Source organism: Nesoenas mayeri (genome assembly GCF_963082525.1).
Source record: "Nesoenas mayeri genome assembly, chromosome: 2".
In the NCBI taxonomy this organism is placed as follows: domain Eukaryota; kingdom Metazoa; phylum Chordata; class Aves; order Columbiformes; family Columbidae; genus Nesoenas; species Nesoenas mayeri.
Window position 1 is genome coordinate 139,965,400 of NC_137543.1, and position 27,566 is coordinate 139,992,965.

Here is a 27,566-nt window from a genome sequence, read left to right on the forward strand (position 1 = left end):
TGTCTGACAAGGATTATCTAGGTTTTCAGAAACATGTCCTAGGTTACTGCTGTTTCAGGGAGTTTTGGGGATTTGTAAGCAGCTATGCTGCAGACAGGCAGCTGAAGCACAACCAGGTCTCAAAGACAGTAGACATTCTCAGGGATGCAATGCACCAGTTTCTTCAGCTGTTCCCCACAACTATTTCTGAGAGCAGCAGATGAGCTCTAACAAATGATGATGGAGCCATTTACAAAGTTACTGCCTTTAGCTTCTCTCCTTCAACAATCTGTCAGAAATTGCTGCTTCCAAAGTTGGCAGATGATGATACTCCCCTGTGTCTCAGCTACTCCTGGGCAAAGCCCAGTGCTTTTTCTTTCCAGATCCTAAAGAGAGGTGGATTTAAATCGGTGGGTGCGCTATTAGGGCAGTAACTTCTGGGAAGTGTGTGGAGGGAACAGCAGGAGGTGATAATTTCTTCAACTATCACAGTTTATTTGTTGGCACTTTATATTTTACTTCATATTCTACCCCTGGAAAAAAGGAAATTAGAAACACTTGGAAGGAAAGACCAGGCACATGAAATAACACTAGAATTTCCTTCAACACCATCAAGGGTCTGGAGGTGGCTGAAGATGTTTCCTTGTTGAGGTTTTTTGTGTGTGTCTTCTAATAAATTCCTTTACAACATACACATGTATAGAAATAGATAGAATATATTTTAAAAACAGAACAATTCCTCTCCATAAATATGTCAGGGATTTAGAGAGCAACTATCTACAAATATTTATCTTTCACGGCTTCCTGGTGAATACTGAAATACTTCAAAATTCCATCCCTTCTTAACTTCATTACCACCTCTATATATGCACAAAGTCAATTCAAGATGATGGGTAAAACATGTATGTACCCACCTTGTCCAGAAGACAAGCTATAAGTGTTTGTTTGCCTCTGGCCTTTTTTTTTTTTTTTCCCCCCATAATCTGATCTATTTCCTTGCAATATTGGCACCTTTCAATTTTCCTTTATCCCCACTATCTGTGATGTTATCTGAACATGCTTGCCGATATTTTCACAGCTTGTACGGTTTGCTTCCATCCCTCTATTTGTCTCACTTACCTGTTAACTTCATGGTGCTGGAGAGTTACTGTAATTTTTCTGCCTTTTCATGAATCTTTTTGCTTCGCTGAGCCTTGCGAATGGAGACTTTAACTGAATATCTCATAATAAATACTGCTTTCTTAATGCTACTACCCTGCTTATTGCAACTCTAGTCTTCTGCTAGAATAACTGACTCATCTCCTAACTCATCCATTTTACTAATTGAACATCCTACTTGCCAGTCACTGCTCTACTGCGTAAAATCACAGCCACCTGCTATTCAGATTAAGCCTTCACCAGACCTCTTTTTCACATTATCATAAGTGCAGTCTTTTCTTCCAACTCCTTTCACCCTCCACACTGACTTTTGCTTCCTCTTGCTTGGTGGTCTCATCTCTTTAAAGGTTTCCACCCATCCTAACAATTCCTCACCCAGGTCCAGGCTTCATGTCCACATTTCTTCTGCCTCCCCTGCTATTCCAGTTTCATCTCCGTGCTCTACAAGTAAGAGGGCTTCTGTTTGGTACTATTACTCTTCCAGTATTATCTGCTGCTCCCTATATTATAAGTCAAATACTACAACCGGGAGCTGATCTTTTATTGCATTGTAAGCACCCAACACAACAAAATCCCAAGCTGGATAGAAAATTGTAATCAATAATGTATATGTCACAACTTAATATTTGTTATGTGCCTCCAGTTCTTACACAAGGAAAGGTGCTATTCTGTATTAAAGCTGTTGCTGAGTAGCCACAACAGTACTGCAATGTATGTCAAGGGTACACATGGCTCTGCTCTCTGCTTGCATATAGAATTTTAAGAAGTCATCTGTATCTGCTTATATAGACACTCAGTAAGAATGATCAAAAGGTTCTCTTTTGTGCTACTTTGCATGTTTGTTTGCAAATACAAACTTTCTTCTGCATATTGTATAAATGAAAAATTACATTTGTTTGGAAGCAACAGAAAGGAGATTCTGTACATGAGAAATGAGATTCTGTACATAAGCTTCCGCACAAAAGGTCTTTAGCACAGATGGGTATATTCTAAATTTACTTTAGATGGATGATATGTCACGTTAGAACAGACAAGGTTGAAGAGATGTCTGCAGGGACACAGCCTCAGGAAAAAGTGGGGATTAGCTTGTCAATAAAGATGTAAACAGACTGCTCTGAGGCAGCCTCATTTCTGACATTAGAAAATCTTAAATGGTTTGTTGGCAAAAAGCATGTGCGAAAATTGGGGCAGGCTGTCAAGACCTAAATCAATTCATTTCTGTTTTTCAGTAGTTGCTGCCTGTCAGGCAAAGAACCTCTGTAACATTACAAAAATTGAACATGAACATACAACAGTAAAACTGAATATAATTCGTTAGGAAAAGTTATATCTGATACTGTAGAGATACACTTCATGAGAATATAAACTATTTTTGAGACTACATTTGAGCAGCATGTGCATTTCTCTCAGCTCCTAGAACTTACATAAAAAGCTGGTATAATGGACTCAACATGAAAAAGCCATCGTGACTTTAAAAAAAAACAGGCAGACCTAAGTTTTTGAATGAAATGAATCTGCACTTTGGGTATTTTGTGAAACACTGTGAGTCTGAAACTATTTAGAGAAGCATAATAGGCAAAACAGCTCTATCAGGGAACACTGCTAATCTGAAAGAGTCTGTCAAGCGGTAAATCCCACTGAACAAACACTGGTGTGGTGCATACGGGCAGGAGAGAGTTAATGCTGTGATATATCAGTGGGGCTGGAGTAGATGACCTTTGAAGGTCCCTTCCACCCCAAACCATTCTATGATTTTATGATATAATAACCACCACTCCCTTACTTCAAACTAGCAAGTAGCCTCTCTACTTGCCTGCCCATCCCAGGTTCTGTTCTGCTGTTAGAATATCTGAAGTCATATTACACACTATTTCACTGCTGAATAACTAGGGTTAAAAAGACAGGGTATTGAATGAAAATTATCCAAGAACAAAACCGGATCTAGTAAATCCAGTGGTATAGATCAAATTGATTAACACGACAATACCTCTGTCTTTATCAAGAACGTGCTTCTGCTATCATGGCTACCAAACCTACTAAAAGAATCATTTTTAGTCCTTGCCCCAAAGTTTAACAACAGGACTGGCAAGAGATATTTTATCTCACCATATCTTACCAGAGGGGAAAAAAATTAGGCCAAATCAAAGGCAATCTAGTGTTTAATCTGCTGGCACCAACTTCTGCAATATTTTCAACCTGTCAGTGACACTGATCCTGCCTACAAGGCCAGGAACTTACACTCCTCATATTGACCACCTATACTGCAAAAACAGATTATCTGCTTGAACATAAGCAATTAAATAAACATGTAGCTGAATTTTATATTTTGTTTCTCTGAAGAGATCTGAAGTAAACAGTATTTTCAAAGATATACCTTCCAATAATCATGTCTTACCTGCATTACCTGTTGTGAACATGGGTACTCTTCAATGTTTGCTGTTTGATACACCTTTGCCATAACTATTGTTTTTTCCAAAGACTCTCATGCTTTCTCCAGTCTCTGGCTGTAATCTTACATTCGGAACAGTAAAAATAGAAGACACTGCAAAAAGAGAGCGTCAGTTTAGAAATTTCCATTTTTTCCACAAAAGTAGCAACTTAAAAATAACTAGTTAGCATATATGGCAAACACAACACTGAGTAAATACATACAGCTTTTACAACACTACCTCTTCATGCAAGTAAGCACTGTAAAATTCCAAATGGAAAGAACCTGCATTCATTATGATAGAAGATGTACAATGCAAACATTCTCAGTTGCATCCATCTGAAAGACAAGACTATTTCCAGGGTGTGTGTATGTGTGCTTGCTTGTCCTTACACTGCTATATAGTTCATATTTTCCGTTTTAAAATTTCCTTTCTGGCAGCATTTAGAAATAAGTAAGAAAGTGAAGAAATGCAGCAAGGTTTTTCAGTGACATCACATATTACATCTCCAAAATCCTGGTGCTAGTTGAGCTGAGATATTTTGTTTTACTTCATTTTATTAACTATTAAATTAACTAGGCTTGATAAAAATACATGAACAACTCAAAAAGCTTTTACATAAAACAACCTCCTTTTGCATGAGCTAAAAAAACTTTGAAGATTTCCACATAATTATTAGTAAATATGATGATAATAATCACAGAGATCAAACTGAAAATGGTTAAGGACTCACACACTGATGATACAAAAATAATTTTTACTTAGGATGCCTGGTGGGGAAAAATCACTGACTTCTAATACCTTCTGAAAACAAATGTCCATACAAAAATATTCTTGGAGAGCTGTCACTGCATGATTGCATGAGGAAATGGTAATAAACTGTTTAAAGAACTGATGAGGGCTAGAACAGTTTTCCTAGTTTTCACAATAACAACTAGAATAGATGTTAAGATTTTGGAGTTACTCTTTTATTTGTAAAAGTGAATGCATTTAAAAGACCCAGCTATTGTTTTATGCACAAGATCTTCCCACTGTATTTTTTGACATCTCAACTTGCATTTGATATTCCACTGTCCTGGATAATATACATTATGAGCAGCATATATTCTATGCAAATTAATCAACATGAGCTCTCAAATATCAAAGCAGAAAAGGAGAAGGAATGATTTGTGGCGTTTTTTGTTCGTTTGTTTTCTTTGTGTGTGTGTGTGTTTGTGTGTGTTTTGCCAATAGAAAATAACAAGTACACATATTTAGTAAAAACAGTTAATCTGACAATTACTGCCCAGGTCTGAGATGAATGAAGGCTGTGTTTCTTTATCAACTGTATTGTATTCCCAGACAATATTTTTTTTAGCAGAATTGCACAACTCTTACCTTTTTAATGTAATATTTTTAAAAACTGAAAGTGCCTAGATGGTAGACAGAGCTCATCTGGAAACTGAATTTCTAATTCAGTTGAAATGATGCCTTGACTGGAAAGCAAACTGAATCAGAAATCAAAATTCTGCTTCTCACGTAAACTCATTTTGCACATATTTTTAGAATAAAACACAAGATCAAAATGTTATCCTGTAAACTATTACATAGATTATACATACATAGTACTAAAGTCAGAACAAGAAGAGAAAGTGAAACACTTCTTTTTGACTTTTGCAAAGACAGAGACAGCATACTTCTGTGAAATACTGACATTTCAAAGAAACAATATTTTCTGATGGAAAAATAATTTTACTTTTTATTTTTCCCCTCTCTCTCTTTCTTCCTTCACACCTGGGAGTCTTTTCCTGGCTTTTAATGCTAAATCCCGAAACATAGTCCATGATAAATACATCAGAGATTTGTAAAGTCACATTACTGTCTTGATTAGGAGGCAGCAGATTTTGTCTGTACACATAGTCCTGTTGTGCATAAAGTCTCAATGTATTTATACCTACATTTAATTAACTATCAATAGCAAGTCCTTCCCAAAGCAAAATATTAGCCCAGAAAACCAGAATCACAAAAATTGGTAATTTGGCTACACAGTAAACATTTTCCCAACTCTCCAAAGTATATGACTTCTTTGTTTTGTAAATATGTTTACAAGTATATCCAAATCATACTAAATAGAAACGATTGTAGTATTTGATACTAGGATTGTCCTTTCTTGCATCTGGATTTATGCTTCATAATGATTATCTACTAGACACAGAAATAGTCTTTCTGTAACTCAAAATTTTACTGGAGGCATTTAGAAGAACCTTGCTTTAAAATATAATGATTTTTCATCTTTATTCTCCCCCCTTCAAAAGGTTTCACTGCTCCTGATGTTTAACGTTATGCAAAGACGTGTTTCTGCCAATGAATATCGCCTTATGGTTATGCTTCTGCAAATAACCTGCTGTGAGCTGATAAAAGGATTAATGCAGCCAAAATTCTTAATCTGTGAAATTACAAATTAAATTCTCATATTAAAAATACCACCCTGAGGTATTTTTTGTGGTTTTAATTCCCCTCTGGTGTTCTGCATACATTGTGCTTGTTAATGACTAGGACAAGACTGTCTCTGTTGGCAGCCTGCTGCAGAGTGATAATGTGTAGGCATTTACTTCACTGATAGAACTGGATTTAGCCACTGACTGATAAACTAAGTGGCAAGTGGGTAATAAGTCCATATTAACAGAAAAGTACTACTGCAGAATTCAGAATTCAAAATCCTGGCTAGACTAAATCACACAGTTAGAAGGATTGAGATGTCACCACTGCAGAGTGATTTTTGTTTTCCATTTAGTGGAAAAAAGGATAAATGAACTGGCATTCTTGATGTTTCATTAGTCTCGAAGAAGTGAATCTCTTTGCATCAGTTCCAGCAAAGGCAGACTTTCAGCAGCAGCCATAATTTATTCCACGTCTTCTGCATTTTCAGTTTTTTAAAGTACTACAGTCACCAAACTGACTGGTGGATTAGCAAGGCAGAAGAAGAAACTGGGACTCTTCTTGCAGAGCAAGGACACATTCTACAACAGAGCCAGTGATGGACAAAAACTAATGGTGCTAGTTTGATTTTAACATTCATATTCTGCAAAAGGGAGAGTGCTCTTCAGAGCAGAGTTGGGAGTAGAACACTTGGGCAGCCAGGCCACAGAACCAGCTCAAAATGTGACTACGATGGCTGGCAAGGTTGGAAAAGATAAAGAGAAGTTTTCACAATGACACTGATGTAAACAGAATCTATTGTGGATTTACATTCAGAAAGGGAACTCAGTTTAACAAGCAGACTTTAAAATCAGCCATAGTTAAACACACGTGCCATGGTTCCATCTCTGAACTTTTTGCCTCGGAGTACTGGATTTAGGTCTTTTGCTAGTGGATGTATGTTTGAAAGCAGAAAATAATGTACATTGTTCTAATGCAAGCATGCTTCTCTTTACCACACTGAATTAAAGCAAAATGCTGATTGCTATTCCCCTGTGTAACCTATTTTTAATAACAGAACCATCTCTGAATCAAAAATATCATGCATGATAATATTTTTCCCCAGAACAAATAGTAGTGTGCTTTCAACAATGGAAAATGGTATGGACAGGTATGATACAAATTATCCACAGTTATTAAAAAGATAATTGACAGCATGCATGATGATAGGAACAATTTTTCCAAGTCAAGTGGAATGTATTTTGTTTAATGAAAGAAATAAAAAGATGTATGCAAATACTGAAAGCGTTCTTAGTTAATCGTATCATTTGCCATCCTCTTCTTAAACAGTCTAATTCAGCAAATTAACTGATTGTCTACTTTGTGTTTCTCAGACATCTGAATGCCGAGTCGTTTCTTAAAGGTTACTGTTATAACAGATAGAGATTCTGTGAATCACACAGCTGGATTTTTATCCTGTATTCTGCAGCTAGTTAAGAAGTGCTGCACGTTAAAAAGTGAAAAGTACTAAATATGTAAATTGTATTTTTCCTTTTGCTTTATGACAATTCAGATAATTCTCTTGGCTGCACACATAATCAAATACAAAGATAGCTGGCTGCAGACTGCAGAGCAGAGATAGCAGAATAAAAAAAAAGTCAATTTTTTTCCTATGTCAAACTAACTATATAATTTCAAGCCACACAATTGCATTCACATATTTTGTGTGTGTGGCTGTGTATGTCCACGAAGCCGTCTGCATGTGAGGGTTAGCATACACATATGCATCTGTATGAACTAGTGTCTTTGTTCTTAATCGATTTGGAGGTGGTCATACTCACTATCAGTTAATTCCCATAGCCGTGGGGGCAGATCACTGAAATACTCATGGCTCAGGGCTGCCTGTGCTGACAATCTGTTCTTTGGGAAACACTGGAGTAGTTTGGAAGCTAGATCTTCTGCGTGATTCACACAGCTCAGCCTGAAACACAAACGAGAAGGTTTTTCTGAAAAATAATCTCATTATTCTGTTTACTAATTCCGTCTGCAATCAGCACAGTTGAAACACTGAGTCTTGCTCAACAGGATAAAGACAGTCTGGGAGCACTACCAGAAAATATATTCCTCAGGTTATGGTATCAAAGAATTATTAGTGGATTGACAGCTCAAAATTCATACAAATTTTACAAATACAGAGCATACAGATACATCATTTCACATAACTCCCACCCAGTACACTAAAGGATCATGAACAACAGCATCTTGAAAACAACTGTTTTGATTCTTCCAGTTACGTTTTATTGGAGCATACTGACAGACTGAAAATGTACAGCACTGCAAAGAAATGGTTATTACTGTCTAAACCCATGAAATCCAAGCTTAAAATAACAGCAGTATTCATACAACTTTGCAAAGTATCAAATTTTAAGATCCAATTACTCTTAACATGTGACATAAGCATCATGTTTCAGAAAGGCATTTTTCTTTCGGGAAGTACTGACTTCTTATTTTTTCGTATCTTCACATAGCAGGGGGCTGACTCTTCATTAGGTGTTAATGAAATGCAAACGTTAAAGTCTGAGTTCATTATCTTTTCTATGCTACCAAGGGAATTCTGAGAAAATTCATTGTTTTACTGGGGGCTATATGCTTGGGAATATTGTAATAAAATAACAGATTTGGAGAGTAGATAGTAAAGCAGTAATCAGCAAGATGCAGCTTGGCTCTAGTAACCTACAGCTGCCTCCTAAACTTCCAAAGCCAGCAAACTTTAATAATATGTAGACAGACAAGAGGTGTTGGATGTTGTTGACATCATGTTGCTATTAATAGCAGGTAACTTTGGAAGTTCAACCATGTCTTTGCTCAGTAAAGATCTCTTATCAGGTAAAATGCCAAAGTGTACAAAAGGTCTCCCATTTTTCAATGCACTGGTTTCCTGAAACAGATACAGTAGACCACAGTCCAAAATATTGCAGTATTTGAAAAAGATGGTGTTATTTGCTAAAATCAATAATGATAGAGAATGTTTCATGCAACTGCTTATTTTTGTTCAGCTTAAGCTGACTTTCTAGGAAACCATTCACGGACAATGGATTAAACAGAGTTACTCTTCTATTTTCATGCACTCAGTGTTGGGCTGACATGGTATAATTTATAAGGATCAGAGTATGCACAGGTGAAAACTATCTCTACAACAAAGAACAGATAACACTGAAAACATTAAATGAAAAAAAATATTGTTATTACAGTGAGAACTTTAAGTGACAAACGTCATAGACACAACTTTTTGTCCATGGCCAGACTACACTCAGTGAGAAGAAAAAAAAATAAAATTAAAAGTCAAAACCACCTCTGCTAAATTATGTGCTGGCACGTGTATGATATGCTGATACTTGTAACAATTCAAAAAAATATGCTACTGGCTGTCTTTTTAATTTCTAGCAACTGTACACTAGATACGATTTTTTTAAACACCATGTCTATCTGATCTCTTCTTGAGAATTGGCAGGATATATGTTCAGAAATTATGAATTCTAGGATGAATTGCCCAGAATTGCTGACCACTTCAGGATATGATTTCTCAACAGCTATAATTTTACAGAATTCCCAGCATTAGGATTTGGAATTGCCACTCCAGGTTAAACAGATGCCAAACTCCACTGTTTCTGATGGGCATCCTTTTTTTTGTTTGTTTTCATTTTCAGTTCATGACAAAATAAAGGGATCTTGAATGAAACAGTCTTTGCCTACAACTTAGATTTTAAATTAGTTTAACTCCAAACTCCTTAAACTACCAGATTGTAGAAAATGTTTCATTAAGCTTTTGTGAAAATTACAGAAAAGTTCATTACAAATACCAGGAGAAAAGGCTATTCTTAACAAAGAAAAGGAAAAGGAGGGGTAAATGTTCAGGGAGAATTAATATTAATTCTACACATCCAAAATTCCCATGGTCAGGTGATAAATGAGTCTGTGAGGTCTGCCTTGTGTTCTAATCCTACCTGCACCAACTATCTTTTTCAGAGGTCCTGGCAAATAATTTCACCAATGTACTTTTTTTTCCTCAGAGAGGTAGCTGCATTCTTTTTAGGAGCCATAGTAAAGTTGCTCTGTCTTGAATGAAAGCTACTGTTAAGTCAGAAAAATGAGGTTACTTATATGAGTAGTTGAAGATTACCCTGCAATATAAGAGCTGTACCATTCCTTAGCTAATCCATTAGTGTAGTGAAGGTGGTAACTAAGTGATGCAAAGAATAAGAAAACAACATTCAAATGGTAATGAATTCTGAATTGCATATGAAATTATGGAGGATGACACCCTAGTTCCTCGGTGTTGTTGAACCCAGTTGTGCTGACATTTTGACTGTATTAATGGTCACCCACTCACCTGGCACACTGCTAAGATTTTTTTTAGCAAGAAAATCTGATTAACAAATATCAATTGAAAATATTTTAAATAGTAACAGTTTAGGAAGCCAAAGTCATCCTCCTAGTTTAAAACCAGAAAAGATACTAGTTTATGGAGATCAATCAAGAAGCCAAAGGTAAATACCAAATAATCAGCAGATTATACATTAATACAATATAAACCAAACAAAAATATCTAGGGCTGCAACATAACCACATCAACTACTGAAATAACTATGAATAAATCAGTCAAAAATAGAACTGTTTTTGTAACTAGCAAACAGAAAAAAAACAGATCAAATTCACTGCACAGCCTGCAAAAATAGTTTAATCTGCTATAATTATTACATTTACCTGCCCTGATAATACTCTGAGTAGTGCTGGCAGGGGGGGATGTTAATTGTTTATACAGTGCTTTGAAGATTCCAGCTGCTACATTATTAACATTATGTTCCCAAGTATTTATAGATTATAAACTCAGAAGGGACCATAATGATCAAGTCTCACCTCCTGTGCAACAGAGGTCAAAGAAGATCATCCAAGTAACTCATAGATCAAATTATTGGTTTTAGCTAGGTTCAGCTGCATCTTTAAATTTCTGCATCAAAGTTCCGGCCTTGTTTACAGAGCTTTGCTCAGCAATGAAAAAATTATTCTCTAAAACCCATGTCTTCCATGAAGGTCACTACTGGAAATCACTGGACACTGCAAAAGGCATATGCATGTGTGTGCCTAAGGTTGTCAGTCTTAAAACTGATGCCTTAGTGGAATGCATGACTAATTTTCCTGCTTTGAGAGCAAGCTATTCTTTTACTTATGAAAAATGCACTGTATGATCAAGTATTTAAATTATATCTAGTGTATCAGAATTGTTTGGAGAAACCCATTTAGTGCATAACCTCAGTGGTCTGGAACATCAGAACATTTGGGTTTGTTTCTTTCTTTTTCTTTTTCTTTATTTTTTCCTTACCCAATAATCTCTTTAAAATAGCCTCCTTAAAATATTAACAGTTTGTCTGATGTCAGTTTGAAACATGATTCGTCAATAGGGACAAATTTTCTGATGGGGTTTAGTTAAGTATCTAGTACAGGAAATTTAACAAAAGGAACTAAAGAAAAAAAGATATTTTATTTTTAAATACACCTCCTTCAGTATGTGACAGGATGGAATTTCATACAATATGGCTTTGTGTCTGAAACTCAATAGCATGTTTTGTCTCACAGCAGTTGGGCCGTATAGGAACTTGGCATGCATGATATGGCAAGTTTCAATATTCACGCTTCACTTACTGTCACACTAATCACTGAGGAATAGTTACTCGCCATGACAGCATACATACTTTCAGAAAAGGTGGCATACAACAGAATACAGAGAAACTTCTGGGTATGAGTATTAAATAATATGTAGATTTTTTTTTTTTGAGAAATATTGGGAATATTTTTACAGACCTAGTCTGATGACATTTGTGAAACACATTGATTTTCAACTTAATACCAAACGGTACGTATGGTCTTAGCTCAAGAAAAACAAACACCATATGAATGTCTCACTTTAAACATATTTGAATCTGACTAGACTTGAGCAGTTGTAAATCTCATTGGATTACAAGAATTTGATTTAATTTTAGAAAACAGGCTTAAAAGTCTTTCTACTGCAGAGGAAGGTCACTATTTGGTCAAGCAGAACACGACTAAGATTACTGAAGTTTGGTTTAAGTTCTTGAGAAAAAAAAAAGTTTGGGGAATGTGCAGTGAACTTCTGAACTTGGGGTGATTTGCTTTTAAATGCAATGAAGAAGGCAGCTCAAATTCACATTAATAATTAAGAGAAATGGGCATTAAAACAAATGGAGATAATATACTGTCTATATACTCCTAACAGCATGAGGTAAACACTTCCCAAAGCAAAAATCATTTACTGTGCATATTTTCCATGTGAAGATACGACTCTTGCAGTGTATCGTAAATTCATTTTTTAACTGGTGTTTACAGCATGGCCTAGAGGAGCGAGGCACCTAATTCCCTTTGGAAATCTCAGCTCTGCTTCTTTATTCTAGGTAATCCCTTGCAACCTGATGTGCTGAAAGGTAAAACCACAGTTAACCCGAACAACCACACCATTTGGCAGAGTTTGAGGTTTAGTGGCAAGAAGAGAATAAACAAAAAAAATCACATTTTGGTGCAAATCAGACAAGGCTGTATGGTAACCCTCACAGCTCATTTTGCAGAGGACACTGTGCTCTCTTCAACAACAGGGCTCCTGGGCAGCCCCTGTGGTATCTCACCTATCATCCTACTACCACAAAAGCCATATTCCCCATTTTCACCCAAGTCTGCTTGAGGATAGTGGTGTTTTCCCCTTGTCTGAGGCTTTAGGCCCCTCCTGAGCTCTGACACAAAACTCAGTGTCAGAATCCCGTATATTTTAGCTAATGTTTTCTTTGTAAATTCATTATCTTCTTGACCAGCTGATACGGATGTGCCCTCACGTGCCTTGATAGCTTTCACCTCTGAATACATGCGCGACCCCACTAGCAGCAGCTAAGCAGCACACAAATCAGAGCAGGGCCTACCTTAAGTAACATTTTCTTTTTACTAAATATCAACAGCCTTTTCTGTTGTTACAGCCGTGCAGAGAACACCTACTGTCTTCAAAGACCTGACGTGCCAGCTCCAGCATGCAGAAGCTTCTTCCCTAACGCGCCTGGTGTGCCTCCATGGAGCTGTTGTAGAGTTTATTTAGCCATTATGAAACCACCACAACAAGTAAACGCAAGTTTTGATGCGATGCTTTTAGCTTTTGATATAGATGAAGGCATAAAGTGGCACCTCAAGACAAGAATCTAACGGAGTAAAGACGTTAACATTTTTCTCAGTGTTTTACACAAAGGGTACTGAGGACTAAAACTGATGAACAAAGAGAGACAAAAGCTTTTGAAGGCTCACTGAAGCAGGGTTTACCTTGTTGTTGATCAATCACAAAATACAGAATTTGCTCTACAGCACAGCGTAGAGGTACTTCAAGGCAAACTACATAGTGAACACTACAGTTAAACAGAGGCACGAGAAGCACACTTCAGCGCTGGGATTGCCCCCACACCTGCGTGGGGCTGCAAAACAGCAGTCCTAACGCTGTGCTGGGTTGTGCACATTCTGCAGGAGAGGCATGTCTCCAAACACCCAGTGCCCCTCTTGCTCTTCCCAAATTGGGGTGCTGGCAGCAGTTTAGATTCAGAAACATTGAGCTCTCTACACATGTAAGGTGGGAAAGAACAGTTACCAGGCTCCCTAGATCATCGGTTCCATTGAACTCCTCTAGCTCGGTACCTCAGTAGAAGCAAGATTGTCACATCAGTGCAGCATCCTGCCCGGGCATCTTCGATGAGCTCAGCTGGGGCAAATCCCATACTAACATGATTATAGCACTCCCAGCATCTGTGCTCCTGCACAACACTGCACTTCACAGTCTTCAAACCTTTAGGATTTCCGTAAGGGTGTACAAAATGATCCCTTTGGAAATTTAGAAATTACTTTGATCCTGTTTAATGATATTACCATACCACAGCATCAGCAGTCTTATCTATGGAAGTACTGAAAAGGTGGTCTAAATGTTTATTATTAAAATAAAAGCTGTGACAATAAATGACAACTATTAATTGATACTGCACAGATCTAAAAGTATCGGTGTTTGGTATTGCTGTTACCAGTGATGCAAAAGAGGTCAGAGCCCCATCTGGAAAGCTGTGTAGACACATTCATCTAGTGCATTCCAGAAAGGTAATAATAACCCTGACCTATCTGAACTAATTCTCACTTGACATTTGCACATATGCCATTAGCTGGAAAGCAGCCAAGGCAAACAGCATTTCATGAAAAAAAGATAATGTAACAAATGAAGGTTCTAATAATATAGGCAACTAGTTGTTTTGTTTTCTATTTTAATTACTATAGCTTTACCTCTAGGTATATAATTTTTGTGCACTTTGTAAATTTTTAAAAGAATCTACTGACACTGTGGGTAAATCATAATTATAGTGGCAGCTCCTGAACTTCTCAGATTGGAGAACTAAGATACATAAATTGCTCACAAGTCACTTGAAGCTTCACAGATTCCGTTTGGTCACACCTAAGCTAGACAATGAAGTGATCCAACCTCTCACAGTAATTCACATTTGATAATGGTCATTAAGCTCAGTCATGACTAGATCATAAAATTATTTGTATATGCCATTGCTGAATGTAAGTCAAGACAAAAACTTAGATATTAATCTGTTTCTTCCTGGCTCTTTCTGCACTAGATTTGATGTGTTTTAGTGTCTGTTTCGGATGTATTACTGTATTTCTATAACACAACACTGCTTGAGGTATCCAGCTTGAAAGGTTTGCTCATATAGGAAGCAGAACATTAACATCCTTATAGAACACACCTCTAAAACTTTAATTTGGTTGATTTGAGCTTTAAATGTTAAGCTTAAAGAGAATCCGTCAATTTACAGACGTAACAGTATCCCGGGTTTTGCCCCTCTATAGGCTGACACACCTAGGCCAGCACTTGCTCTGATGCCTCAGAATAAATAGGATGGGGTATGAAACCTCCCAAAGAAACCCAGTGCCAACTATTGAGAGCTTAAGGCACAAAGCCAATATTGTTCATTGACAACATTACAGATATTTCCCCCACTACTTCTATACAGAATAAGGTTTACATTTGATACTACGTATCTCTTTGCCAGGATAATATATGCTGGAGAGTGAAACGAAGCAAGAACTATGGTGTCTGCATGCCAGACATTAAAGAGAAAAAGAAGAAAAATAAGCCTATTTGAACCACAAATATACAATATATGTCCAGTGACAACATAATTTAAGCTTTTGAGAATGTGGCTTTCTGTGATATGATCACATAACTTCCTTAATTCCTTGGAATTCTGAGCCTGTGAAATTCCAGGCAGTATGACTGCTGGGTACAGTGTTCTGATACTGTTTAAAACCACAACTAATTATTTAAACTAAAAGAATACCTGAAGCATTTCACATTATTTCACTCAGCTTTCAGCAGTTTCTCTCAGATACAGATATTTCCCAGAAAAAGTAATTCCTAAGAAATTTTAATCAGAACACACCTTACCATTTTGCCCTAGAAAGAATTTAGCAATTACTTCTTTTGGATTTTACAAGTCACCAATAATCAGCTATTTTAATTCTTTCAGTATCCCAATTAGCCTAGTATTAAAGATGTTAACTATGGGAGACATAGGGTGTTACTTGCACCACAACAGACTACTAGTGAATATGGTAGGTTTATAGTTTACTGGAAGATCTTTGATTGCTGTAAGTGTAATTAATGAAGAACAACAACATGGTGGCTACATGTAATCAGAAGCTTTTGATTATTTTGAAATGCTTTAAAGGGCATGAATCTTCTGATCAAGGAGAGCAGTCTTTTAAAGGCCTTCTTTGTGCAACTCAGCAAGTTGAACAAAATATCCTTGGAAAATAAATAGAGCTAAAAATAATTACTAACACCCCAATCATTTTATGAGCTATTATTTCACCAAAAAATTGAGAAAATATATCTTTAATCCTGAACAAAAACTCTTCAAGGTTTATGTTCGCTATAAACCTTTCACTGAGAACTGAAAATATAAGTTAGTAATGCAATAAATGCCCTAACAAATATATCAGATTTTTCACTTAATGCTTTTTACAGGCTTAAACCAAACTGAGTGAAAGAAAATCACCTTTTACAGTCTGACTCTTGAAGGAAGAATGCCTTTTTGTTATGCTTTTTAAAAGAAGGCATGGTGAATTTATATCAACTTCACTGAATCTTGGGGCATGATAAAAGGAAGAAAATACGGCAGCAAAGTTAACATTCCATAGCATTATTTCTTCACATATATATTTCCACACTGGCTGGACACAACCCAAAGAAAATGAGAGAATAACCTGTCCCCCTATCCCCCCAACGTAGAAATAGCTGAAATAAACCTTTGGCACACAATCCAGTCAAAGCTTTCTGCTCTTCCTTCTCTCACCCTCGACAACCTGGATTGTCTCTCTCCAAAGAAATCTAAGCAGAAAATACTCCAAAGAAAAAACAACCAAAATCTGAATTTCAAATTTGTCAGTGGGTGCAGCTTCTAGGGCAGTAAACAAAATTTCCCCTATTTTCCCTTATGAAATGACTGCAGAAAGAAACACCAACTCTCTTTTTGGACCTATTGTCTTTTGAAAACTAAAACCAAAATAAGACAGAAATAAGTTCTAGTAAATAAACATTAGCTCTGCCTTATATATCTCTGTCCTTTTGTCTGATATTTTATCATCTCAGGTTTGAGAAGTCTTAATTTCATTCCAGTGTAAATAAGAACTGGTCTGTTTGTACAGTAGTTCAACAACAATTTGCTGCAATGTTGCAGCAAGCAGGCAGTGCCCCGACAAGGCTGACCTCGCTTTAATCAGTGAAGCCCAAGATCATTTATCACAGGTAACCTACAAATCTGTCCTGTCAGGGCCTCAGATCCATTGACCACTTGGAAGCAACTACTTGTTGTGTCCTCCCACAGCCCCCTTAATCATTGGATGGGGCTGATCTTTTCTATTATTGTATACCTCTCAGCTAATAAAATATACATTTATGGATATGGAACGAACATACTTTGTATTTATTTATACAGCTCATTAAAGGTGGATAGAGATTTGGAGGCAGAGAGAACGCCCCAAGCCTAGAAAGCTCAGGAAGACAGACCCCAGGCATATGCACGTGTTTAACTTCATGTATACGAGTTGCCTGGCTGAACCTAATGCAATTGCATACAAGACATTCTGATCCTTTTGCAACTCTGCTCCTAAGCTAAGACATGACAGGGAAATGACACAGAAGTAGTAAACATTGAGAGGAGGAGATCAAGATTTTTATAACGAGAGCATATGGGCAATATATTGAAAGCTATGCAGCCAAAAATACTTATCATGCATTATTATGCCTATATACTTAGAACAGACTTATAAAATACAGAACTAGTGCAGCTCTATGACCCCCAGGTGCCCAGTTCGGGTGATGTTAGAAAAGAACACAGGATAGGACGCCACATTCACTTCAGCATTGTAGTGCAGAAGGTGCCATTCCTACTCCAAATTCACCCTCGTGATTGCACACACCACTCCTCTTTACATCAAGGGAGGTGTATACAGTAGGTCATCTTCCAGTAGGGAGAATGAAAATCCATGCCTGATACCAACAGCAGTAATACTTCTTAAGTGACAAATATGCTTGTGCCAATTAAAAGAAGTCTGAATTCGAATTTGAACTGGAACAGGGAAAAAAAACCAAGGCTAATGATTCAAGGGTTTCTCTGGCACAGAGACCATTGTAGAAGGAGAAAATGGTGATTTATCTGTAGTATGTGATTTGGAGAAAACAACATGATTTTGCATTTATTTATTTATTTATTTATTAAGTGAAACACTACATATCCACACGTACCTGTATTGAAGTGTCTTTTTTAAAAGTTGCTCACACTTAACACAATAGTTTACACCTTTTTAACTACAAACAGGTTGGAGATGAATGATCAAACCACAAATTCTATGTACTTTAGCTATCAGTTTTTGAAATATGCAGATTTTAAGTGTTTGTACTCATGTAAGTCTGAGGATGCGGTGCTATCTGACATTTAGAAATTGGCTTGCTATAGGGAAGGACTCAATCCTGAATTATTTCTGCAAATACATCCTGACGAAATATTATGGAAGACAGACAGCTAAGCAGGGAGTTACTGCTATGTAGACATAAATCAGCATAGGTGATTTAAGAACTTAAATCAAAATTGTTTTCTATAGGAGTGACCACTAAAGGTCAGATTTCCTAAAGAAGCAGCTATCACTAAATACTGACTGCCAGTAGAACTTGGGCCACTTCTAATGACCCAAAATAAGCAGGTGGATTTTCAAAAGACTTTGCACACATGGAATTGTGAAATCTATGGTGCTTTGCAACACATCTGGTCATGCACACTGTCACCAAAGCAGGATGGGCAGGTAAATAAACATCTGGGTCCCATTTTAGGGTCCTAAATGGATATTAAGCTTCTGTGAAAGCAGGCATTTGAGGCAGACAAGGACTAGTCTTAGAAGGTTCCAAACTGAGAAGAAGCCTGGAGAAAAAAAAAACCCACAATCAACTGGTAATGCACTATCTGAGCACAAGCCCATCTGATTCCCAGAAAGGAGGACTGGAGAAAGCCTAAACATGAGTAAGGGATCACTAACATTAAGAATTGGGAATAGGAGCAAATCTATGGATTTGTGAAGGAAGAGAGGAAGAGGCATAACTATGGAGGATTTTGAAAAGAATAAGAAGGAGCCCAAAAATGATGAAGTGAAACAGCCAGCACTGGGAGGGGAAGTAAACAATCCACAAAAAAATACACTAAATTCACTGGTTGCTTTTTGTATGATCTGAAGAAGGGCATTGGTCAGGAGAGGATATCAGAAGTATATTATGATAATCAATCATGTGACAGAGTTGGCTGGGGAAAGAAAAAAAGTATAGTGAAAAAGCTGGAAAGAAAAAGAAATTGCTAAATGTATATAGCAGTCTGGATGCATGGGATTGGAAAGGAAAGATAAACGTCCCTAAGGCTCCAGACCTAGATGACAAAGGATGTTAGAACTACAGTAAGAGTGAAAACTTCATGGAGAATATGCTCAGGTGTGCAAGGGCAGGGAATAGTAAGACACTGTTAAGTCTGTATTGCCTAATTAAGCTGGGCTAGGGAGAGCACTTGACCACTCAGCTACTGGGTTTCCACATTGCCTCCTGAATTATTGTGGCCCATGCCAACTAATATTTTCCAAAACCACTCCTAGACACAGTTCAGGGAACAACCCATGCCATGGACCATTCCCAAAAGGCAGCTTGTATCAGCCTCCTACAAGCAGGGTCTGCAATATATTACCTTCAATCTTATGCTAGAAAATACAGTTCTTATGGTCTGAAGCACTGGTCTTATGCTAGTCTGGAAATTTTGGATTGAAAAACTAATCGTCAACACCCCAAAAATAATGATTGTGCTCGCAGCTGCATGGGGACCACATAAAGCCCTCAGGAGGTGCATGCCCAGGTGCTACTTAGAGCAGCTGCAGCCAAGGTCTGCTACATGGCCCCAGGGCCAGAAGACAGTCCTGGATCTGCTTTAGTTAGCAGCAGACACATAGGCTGTACCTGACAGAAAAATGAGATTCACCAAACACTGTCTGTCAGCATCTCAGGGAAGATTCATGCCCTCATGGCTGCAGAATAAAGCTTGACTCAAGGGCACTTTAAGGATCAAATATGAAAGAAATAAAAGGAATATAACATTATTCTACAAAAGTCATAATGCTGAAGGAAGGCCAATAATAATCCAGAGCATGATTTTTTTTATGTCAGGGTGGTGAAATTAGTTTGAGGCACACTACTAACAGTACACAGTAATAAACAGAGCTTTAAGATTTCTATACAATCTAACCAAAGAAGGCAATGCAAAAAATAATGGTCCATTCTTAACTTGCAAGGATGTCAGAGAGAAAAGTATAAGTTTCATCTATTTTTAATAATTTCCTTGGATTTAGTAAGCCTGTGTCCAAACAACAGCAATATTTTAAAACTATTCTGGATTCCTAAACAACAAGAAAAAAGAGCAAATATTACATTTATGAGAATGTGATAGAAGTCAAAATCGTATTTTTTCAATTTATTTTTTTGCAGTAAGAGTCTGAGTTTATAAATCCAACACATAAAATAAGAGCTTTTATTCATTTGTATTTACAGCCTCCTATTGCAGCAGTGATCATAAAACAAACACAGCTGGCATCTTTATTATTTTATTCACTGAAGGGTTTAGCTGGACAAACATCACAAAAATGGTGGCTGCTTTCATTGAATTTATGATCAAATATGCTCCAGCATAAGATCTACTGTGTAAGATCAATTATTATGAGATGTGAATAATTTAACAGAAAGTTGCTATTTGTAAATCAGATCTTACAGATATAAATTCAGTTGAGGCAGCAGACAATGGATATACACTGTATTATACATTACATTATTTAAAAGGATGCAGGTTTTTTGTGAATCACATTATGTGATAAATATTGTCATTTACATTTTGGCACCCAGCAAGCTGCTAAATCAGACAAAGAACATTTCAGAATTTTATTTTAAACTTCAATTAAATTTATCTTAATCAGAGAAGAACTTAGCTGTTTTAGTGATGTCTTTCAAAATTACAGAATATATTTACTATAAAGGCTTAATTAAAAACAATATACAAACCACCATCACCATCATTTTATGTTATGTTGTTTTGTTTTGTTTTTTTTTCCATAGATTCTCACCAGAGTCTGTTGTTAGGCATAATACCAGGAGAGTTATAATAATTTTAATGCAGAATGTGTGCCTTAGGATATGGGATTGACTCAATGCCTGAAAGAAAAAGGTCAGTTCCCTTTGGAACCACTTGCCTCTTTGCCCTCCAGCAATGACAGGTGCACCAGCCCTGCGCCGAGGCTCGTTATTCACAGGGTATTGCTGAAGATGTGCAATCTAACCTCTCCATTTCAATGCATCAGCAAGGATTATTGTCTCCTATCTTTCCATTTTGACATTCAGGTCAAGCAGGCACTGAAATTACATACATGATGATCTGCCCGCACCCAGCATCTTTCACAAATGCTCAAATAAAAGCTTCAACTTTTTAAGCTAGGTTATTTATTGACAAAAAATCGCTAAATTTAATTATGAAAACTGTTTGGCTAGCAAATAACTTCAAGTTTTGAAACAAATCACTGTTTTCACTTGTTTCCTACAATGCCATGTGTTTCTGCATCACTAATTCAAACTAAGTACATGAAAAAGCAAAAATTCTTGTTTCTCTGTCCTATATGGCAGGAAAGAAGCCAGAAATCTGAAGGCAGATACGTGAAGTGCCACAGCCAGAAACAGAGGACAGGAACAAATTAAGATTTTCTTGACAAAATTGTGATCAATTTTGGGAGACTATCACAGGAGATTGTCACAAATGGCAACATCCAAATACCTATGATTGCCATCCTACCACAGAAAAGCTGGTGGTGAAAATTGTGCTGAAAAACCCAAATCATCAAATCATCATAAAAGTCAGTAAAGTAAGTATTTGTCTAAGGTAAAGACACTTTGTGACGTTCGTACCACTGCAGAAACCTTAACTACCGTCTGTAAGTCTCTGGCTAGCAACAGGGCCAAATGGCATGGGTTTGAGGATTGGTTTAAACTATTTGCAGAGGTGAACAAAACTCAGTAGCATTATTTATATTATTACACTTATTGCCTGTCTGCATCATCTTCCAAAATCATATATCATACATATTTCTGAGAACCTGAGAGCTGTTTAGTTAAAGAAAAATTATTCATGATTGTCATGATTGACAAAAAGCAGTGGAAAATATCAAGCCAGTAACGACAGTTACTTAGCACTTGGCACTTTTGAATTCCAGCCCAATTCTTAAGCTGCCCATCATTTTGGCTCTCACATTGGAAAACTCTCGCCTTTAACAGCCACATGTAAATAACGAGAGACTCATTAGTAAGGTCTACTTCACTTATATTACTGCCTTTGCAGTATGTCTTCAGTTCCTCAGACAAATATCTTTAAAACACACCTCAGAGACTCAGTTTTGTCAGCAATGTCATTATCTGGAGAAGATTTCATCACAGAGGCCAATGGTACAGAACTCTAGCAGGAGGACAGAATTAGGAATGTGAGGATATAATGATGCATGTTGCCTCTGATAAGAAAGTATTAGACTTCAAACTAAGAAATGAACACAAACACTATGGCAACATATGAGTAAAAGACTACCAAAAACATAATTCTGAGAAATTAATAAAATGTTGCCATGTAGAAATTAATATGGAAAAAGAACAACAGAAAACATCTGAAAAGAGTTGATCAGTAAGTACTCAAGAAGTTAATGAAGAACATACTTTGGAAAAAAATCATACCTGGAAACACCAAATAAACATGTCTATCTGATATATGTCTCAATATCTTTAGGAATTCTTAGGGAATTGTAAGGACAGCGAACAAATGTAAGGCACCTTTTAAAAGTCTTTTCAGGAAGTCTACACAAAAAGGTTGATTCTCTTTTCTCATTTCTTTTTATAGGCTTATTACTGTAGATAAGTTACTGTAACATTAGCTAATTTTGCTCTGCATTCCGAAGCATTTTACTAGACTTAAAGAAACATATACACAGGCTTCCTTTCTGGTTTTCAAGTAAGGAGAAGAATCCTGGCAAACATTTTGCAGGACATTGACACACAATAGAGAAGAAAATACAGACAATAGAAACAAAATATAGACAATATGGAAGCAAAATTAGTTTTAGGGAAAAATCTAAAACAAGGTGGCAATCAAAAGAAGAGATGACTAATGAAAAAGACATCAGATACATTTATTATTTTTTAAAAGTGACTTAAACATCGGTGGAACAAAGCAACAAGAGATAAGGTTTGATGCAGTTTCTCTGAAAACTCCTGCTCTGGGGACAAATTCCAAAGGGCTGGGATGTGATATGCTATTCCAGAGACTGAAAACTGGCTGACAAACCATAGGCAAAGGGTAATGATGAGTGGCAATGTCTTGAGTTGGAAGGGAAGTGTCCAGCTCTGTGCCACAGGGATTAGCGTTAGTCACAGTTTTATTTAACATCTTTATTAATGAACTGGACTAAGAGATACACTGCATACTGAATGAATTCTTAGATGAAACTAAATGTTCAAAACACCATAGAAGACAAAAAGATTAGACAAAGAGGCTAATATAAATGAGCGATGCAGGCAGAAAATCTACCACAAAGACAGAGCATAGAGGACTATAAACAGTTACTTCCAGGGAGAAATAACCCAATATGTGGGTAGGTTCAGAGATGCCAACAAACTCTATTCTAAAGCCAGAAACTGAATTAGATGTTGCACAAGATAACAAACAAAGAACATCCATGTACTTTAGGATTGCATATTCACAGCTGTCATGGTAGGGAAATATATAGGAGGGTAACAATGTAATTTTACTATAATGAAAAAAACACAGAGTTACTACTGCTCTGAAAAAGAGGACAAAGGCCTTTGTGGTCCTGTTTAGGAGGTTTATTAATATATCTAACTGGGCCAAGAAGATGTAACACAATACCTAAAGCTTAGCAACACAAAAGAGGGGGTATTTAGAATAAAGCAAAAATAAGTTTAATGTCAGGATAAACATTCTAGCAATTAGGTCTATTAGGAATAATTTCCCCCAAAAATTTTAAAAGGTATAATATTTGAGCAATTTACTATTGCTCCAATTTGAAAGAAACATTCAAATAGAAATGGTAAAGATTTTTTGAACTTGCCAATAGGATAAAAAGAGAAACTCGAGATCTTTTCCAGTCATTGGCTCCAGTCAGCATCATATAATTCATTATCATAAAGCTGACAAAACCTGCAGTGCATTTCAGCTTAGCATTAACTATTCCTGAGCTGTGGTGAGAACTTTGCCTTTTGCACTTTCACAGCTGAGCCTTTTTATGGTGCCAGAACCATATTAAATGGTACTAAGTGGGAGCAATGTACAGTAGTAGACACAAAAAAGGCACATCAGTGTAAACAAGCAGCTTCCACCACCCTGAAATTGATTTAATAAACGCCATTAGGTAGTGAAATAAAGAAAAAAATCAGTGTTAAGAAAACATTTGTAAAACTTTTTGGCCTCTTCTGATGTCTCCCACTGCACATAGAGTCCTGCTGCCTCTGCTGGCCCCCTGAGAATGCCCAGTCACAGCCCACCACTACGGCATGTGGGTGGTAAATCTGCCTCCTAGACAATGTACACAGTACAGCAGTATCACTGCACGTCATCATGAGAGAGAGGAAGGTTTATATGCCTCTAAATCACAAATACTTCCACAAAATCTCTTCATTTTGTGTCCGGTTTCCATCCTTTCTCCCTCTGGCATGATTCCTGGTCGCTCCTCTAATGCAAGTGAGGGGACAGCCCCACTGCAACCTCAGCATACTCGAACTACACAGTCGTGCACATATATCCCACCTTTTGCACAAGTATAGTTTTAAATTCTTAGTGCTTAGTTTTATGTATCAGAAAGTTTCTAGCAATGACAACACTAAGGCTTTTTGATCCTACTGTGCTTGAGAGTTGAATATTCTTTCAGTGGCAATACAGACTGTATTACAATGAGCAACGCTGCTGAAGGGATAGGAGGCAAAGGGGACAAAAGTGATAATTAGAAGAGAGTTTTTTCTTTAGTTGAAACTCCACTAAAGCAAAGATTTTTTTTGAAAACAAAAAACAAACATGAAAAAAGCAAACCAAAAACCCTTCCCAAGTCTCAGGTCTAAACAGTTCCATAGTCGATGTCATGCTTGAAATGAAATAAAGACTTGAAATACATGGACTCATCCCTATTCACTTGCTCTGCTTTTTTCAGGAAGTTTTCACTGAATAACTGTTCCAAAACAGGCCAGTCCATCCTGGAATGCAATGCAACTTTTAAACAGCCTGGCCTCAGAAAGGGGGTCCTCAAGTACAGAGGCCATCCTGTCAAAGGAAGAAATCCCCAGCAGTGAGACTAGCTGAGAGAGTAAAGTCTTATTTATATAATAAATACTGCCACGTTGGGGAATTATAAAGTAGTAGTCCTATTTATGCAGAGCAAAATTTGTTTTCAACTGCACCTTGTCCTTCCAATCTAATTTCTCACAATGCAAGCCATTATGACAGAAGGATCTAAAAAAGCTTTTTATATCCTACCAAATATACACAAGGATAATTAGTTCTCTTTTGTTATTCCTCTGTAAGGGTTTATTATTGTGCAGAAGCTTTTGCAAATTGAAAGAAGTTGCATTGCATTCTGAAGGCAGAGCTGTTCTTGGGTTTTTTGTGTAGAGATAATTAAACAGAAAAGTTCAGGAAAAAAGGTGAAAATATCATTCACTATGAACTCTACAGGAAGATTGGATTACCACATCCTAATTCTTTTTAGACCAGTATTTTATAATCACATTCCACAATATATCATGCAATGTAGGTGAAGCTTCATGCTAGATAGACGCAACTGTCAATGCAAGTTTTGTTTCCTTATCTAGTAAATATTATCTTTATAATCTTTCCTTAGTTTGACAATCAGTGAAGAAATTCAGCTGTAAAATCTCCAGATAACTTTACACACTATGAATGATAGTTACATTATTTCCCTCAAACACTTCTCAAAAGTAGCTGCTAATATTGACCAATTCTATCTTAAGAATTTTAGGGATCTGACATTTTACATAATGAGCCTGCTGGGTATCACTTCATCATTGCAGTCACATTCCACGCTTTCAGCTAATTTCCAGTTAGACTGGGAATTAAAGAGCCACTGGCTTGTGTCCATCATTGTTCCATTGTCTGGCTCTGCCTTTAAAATTCACATCTTGTGGAAGCTGGTGTAGTCAGTTAGGTGCAATTATTTTGCCCCCAATCTACATCTGTGGCTTTTTGGAAGGTTTGGGGTCTGAATTTTTAGTATCTGTTTCTTCTGCCTTACAGACATGAAGCTGGCTCTGTAGATGTTGGAAGAATGTTATTCTTCCTTCTAGTAACCTCTCCTTACATAAATTGAATTATAATGTACATTTTGAGGTAAACCTCTTTCAAAGGTACTAACATGTTGAGAAGAAGTAACTCTGTAACAAAACCAACACGTCTCAAAACAAAAGGCTGTATGTTTTTTGCCCACATCTTAGGTCTCACTTTTATCCCAACTACCCTTGAAACAATTCTATTTCAAATGAGACACTTCCGTGTCTTCAACAGTCTTCAAAGGTGGTTTGTTTTTTTTTGTTTTTTTAAGATTAGTGATTGCTGCTTTATGCTAATAAAGGAAGAAAATTTCTAGAATGAATCAGCCTATGTGTTAAGTCTATGTGTTAAGCTGAATTATAAACCCTTGGGAATATGATGTCCATAACAGAAATGTTTATACATCCTTTACTACAGCTGTGAAAGCATCAGTGCTCTAATACAACCACAGATAAAGCCTTACACTAGAAAAAGAGAAAATCCCTTACATTTCAAATGTAAACGATACATAATTTTGAGGCACTAAATATTTCCCATTACAGTAGAACCGCACATGTGAAGTGCTGAACTCTATGTATTGTCATTGTTTTCAGTTTTTCAACCCCTCAATTTATGCTGAAAAATTGCAAATCCTGTATGCACAGAGCATTGAAAATGTATAAATATTTTTGAAGACGTTTCCTAGAAAATGAAAAAGCTCTCATTTGAATCAGCCTGTGATGTGATCATAACTTGTGTCAATTATGAAGTCTCAGAGACTGAGCGCTTGTTTTAAGCAAACTGGGATTTGTTCTTTTGTCGTGTTTTACAAAAACAGAAATTTCATGCAATGTTCCTGAAGGAAGTATAAGATGTCAAATTTTTAAATTCAAATCTATTCTTGTACCTATTCATACATAGCCGATACTGCTAGGACTAATTGCTGTTAAAATATAGAAGAACAGTCAGTCCATGCCTGCAGAATGGATGGAAGAGTGTGCCAGTATCTATTCACATTACTTATGTGTATATATGCCCCCAAGCAAATAGACTCACATCGATATTAGCTTTCTTGTCCCTCTTTCCCAATCCAGATCTAATTACCCATGTTGTAATATAATTTCTTCTTCCAAGCTTTTGGATTTCATTAACTACTTTCAAAGAAAAGATGAACTTGCAAGTTTGTTCATTGTTAAAGGACAGAAAATAAACAATTCTAGTGACTTACTTTTTTAAATGAAAGCTGTGACTTTCAGGGAATTACATTATTTCGACAGGAAGGCTGAGGTAGAGTCAAACACTGCAAGATGCCTGCAAGGATCACAAGAGCTGGCAAAACTGTTTGAGATATTCACAAAGGTTAACCGTAAGTGAAGCTAATATTCCTATTGCTTCCTCTAGAGTAAATAAGAGATAGACTCTTCCATGAAAGCCACCAAATTAGGCTTCCAGTCTGAACTTTTCCATAGACTGCTGAAAGTCAATGAACTCAGGTGACACTTAACTTTTGTGAAGGCCTCACTGGCTTCAGTTCTGCAAAATGTATGTGTCTCATTGCAGGAATCAGAAA

The 27,566-nt window shown here is 36.8% G+C and overlaps 1 protein-coding gene across 1 annotated transcript in view; it reads right to left on the reverse strand.

Moving 5' to 3' along the window:
* Window positions 1-3,563: 3,563 nt before the first annotated feature.
* Window positions 3,564-27,566, reverse strand: part of CDK14 (cyclin dependent kinase 14) — a gene marked incomplete at both ends in the record, with an annotated part of 254,136 nt that continues 230,133 nt past the window's right edge. The window contains 2 exons of the mRNA XM_080339518.1: window positions 3,564-3,679; window positions 7,805-7,944. Of these exons, the coding sequence (XP_080195644.1) occupies window positions 3,564-3,679; window positions 7,805-7,944 (256 nt within the window). The remainder of the gene's footprint in view (window positions 3,680-7,804; window positions 7,945-27,566) is intronic.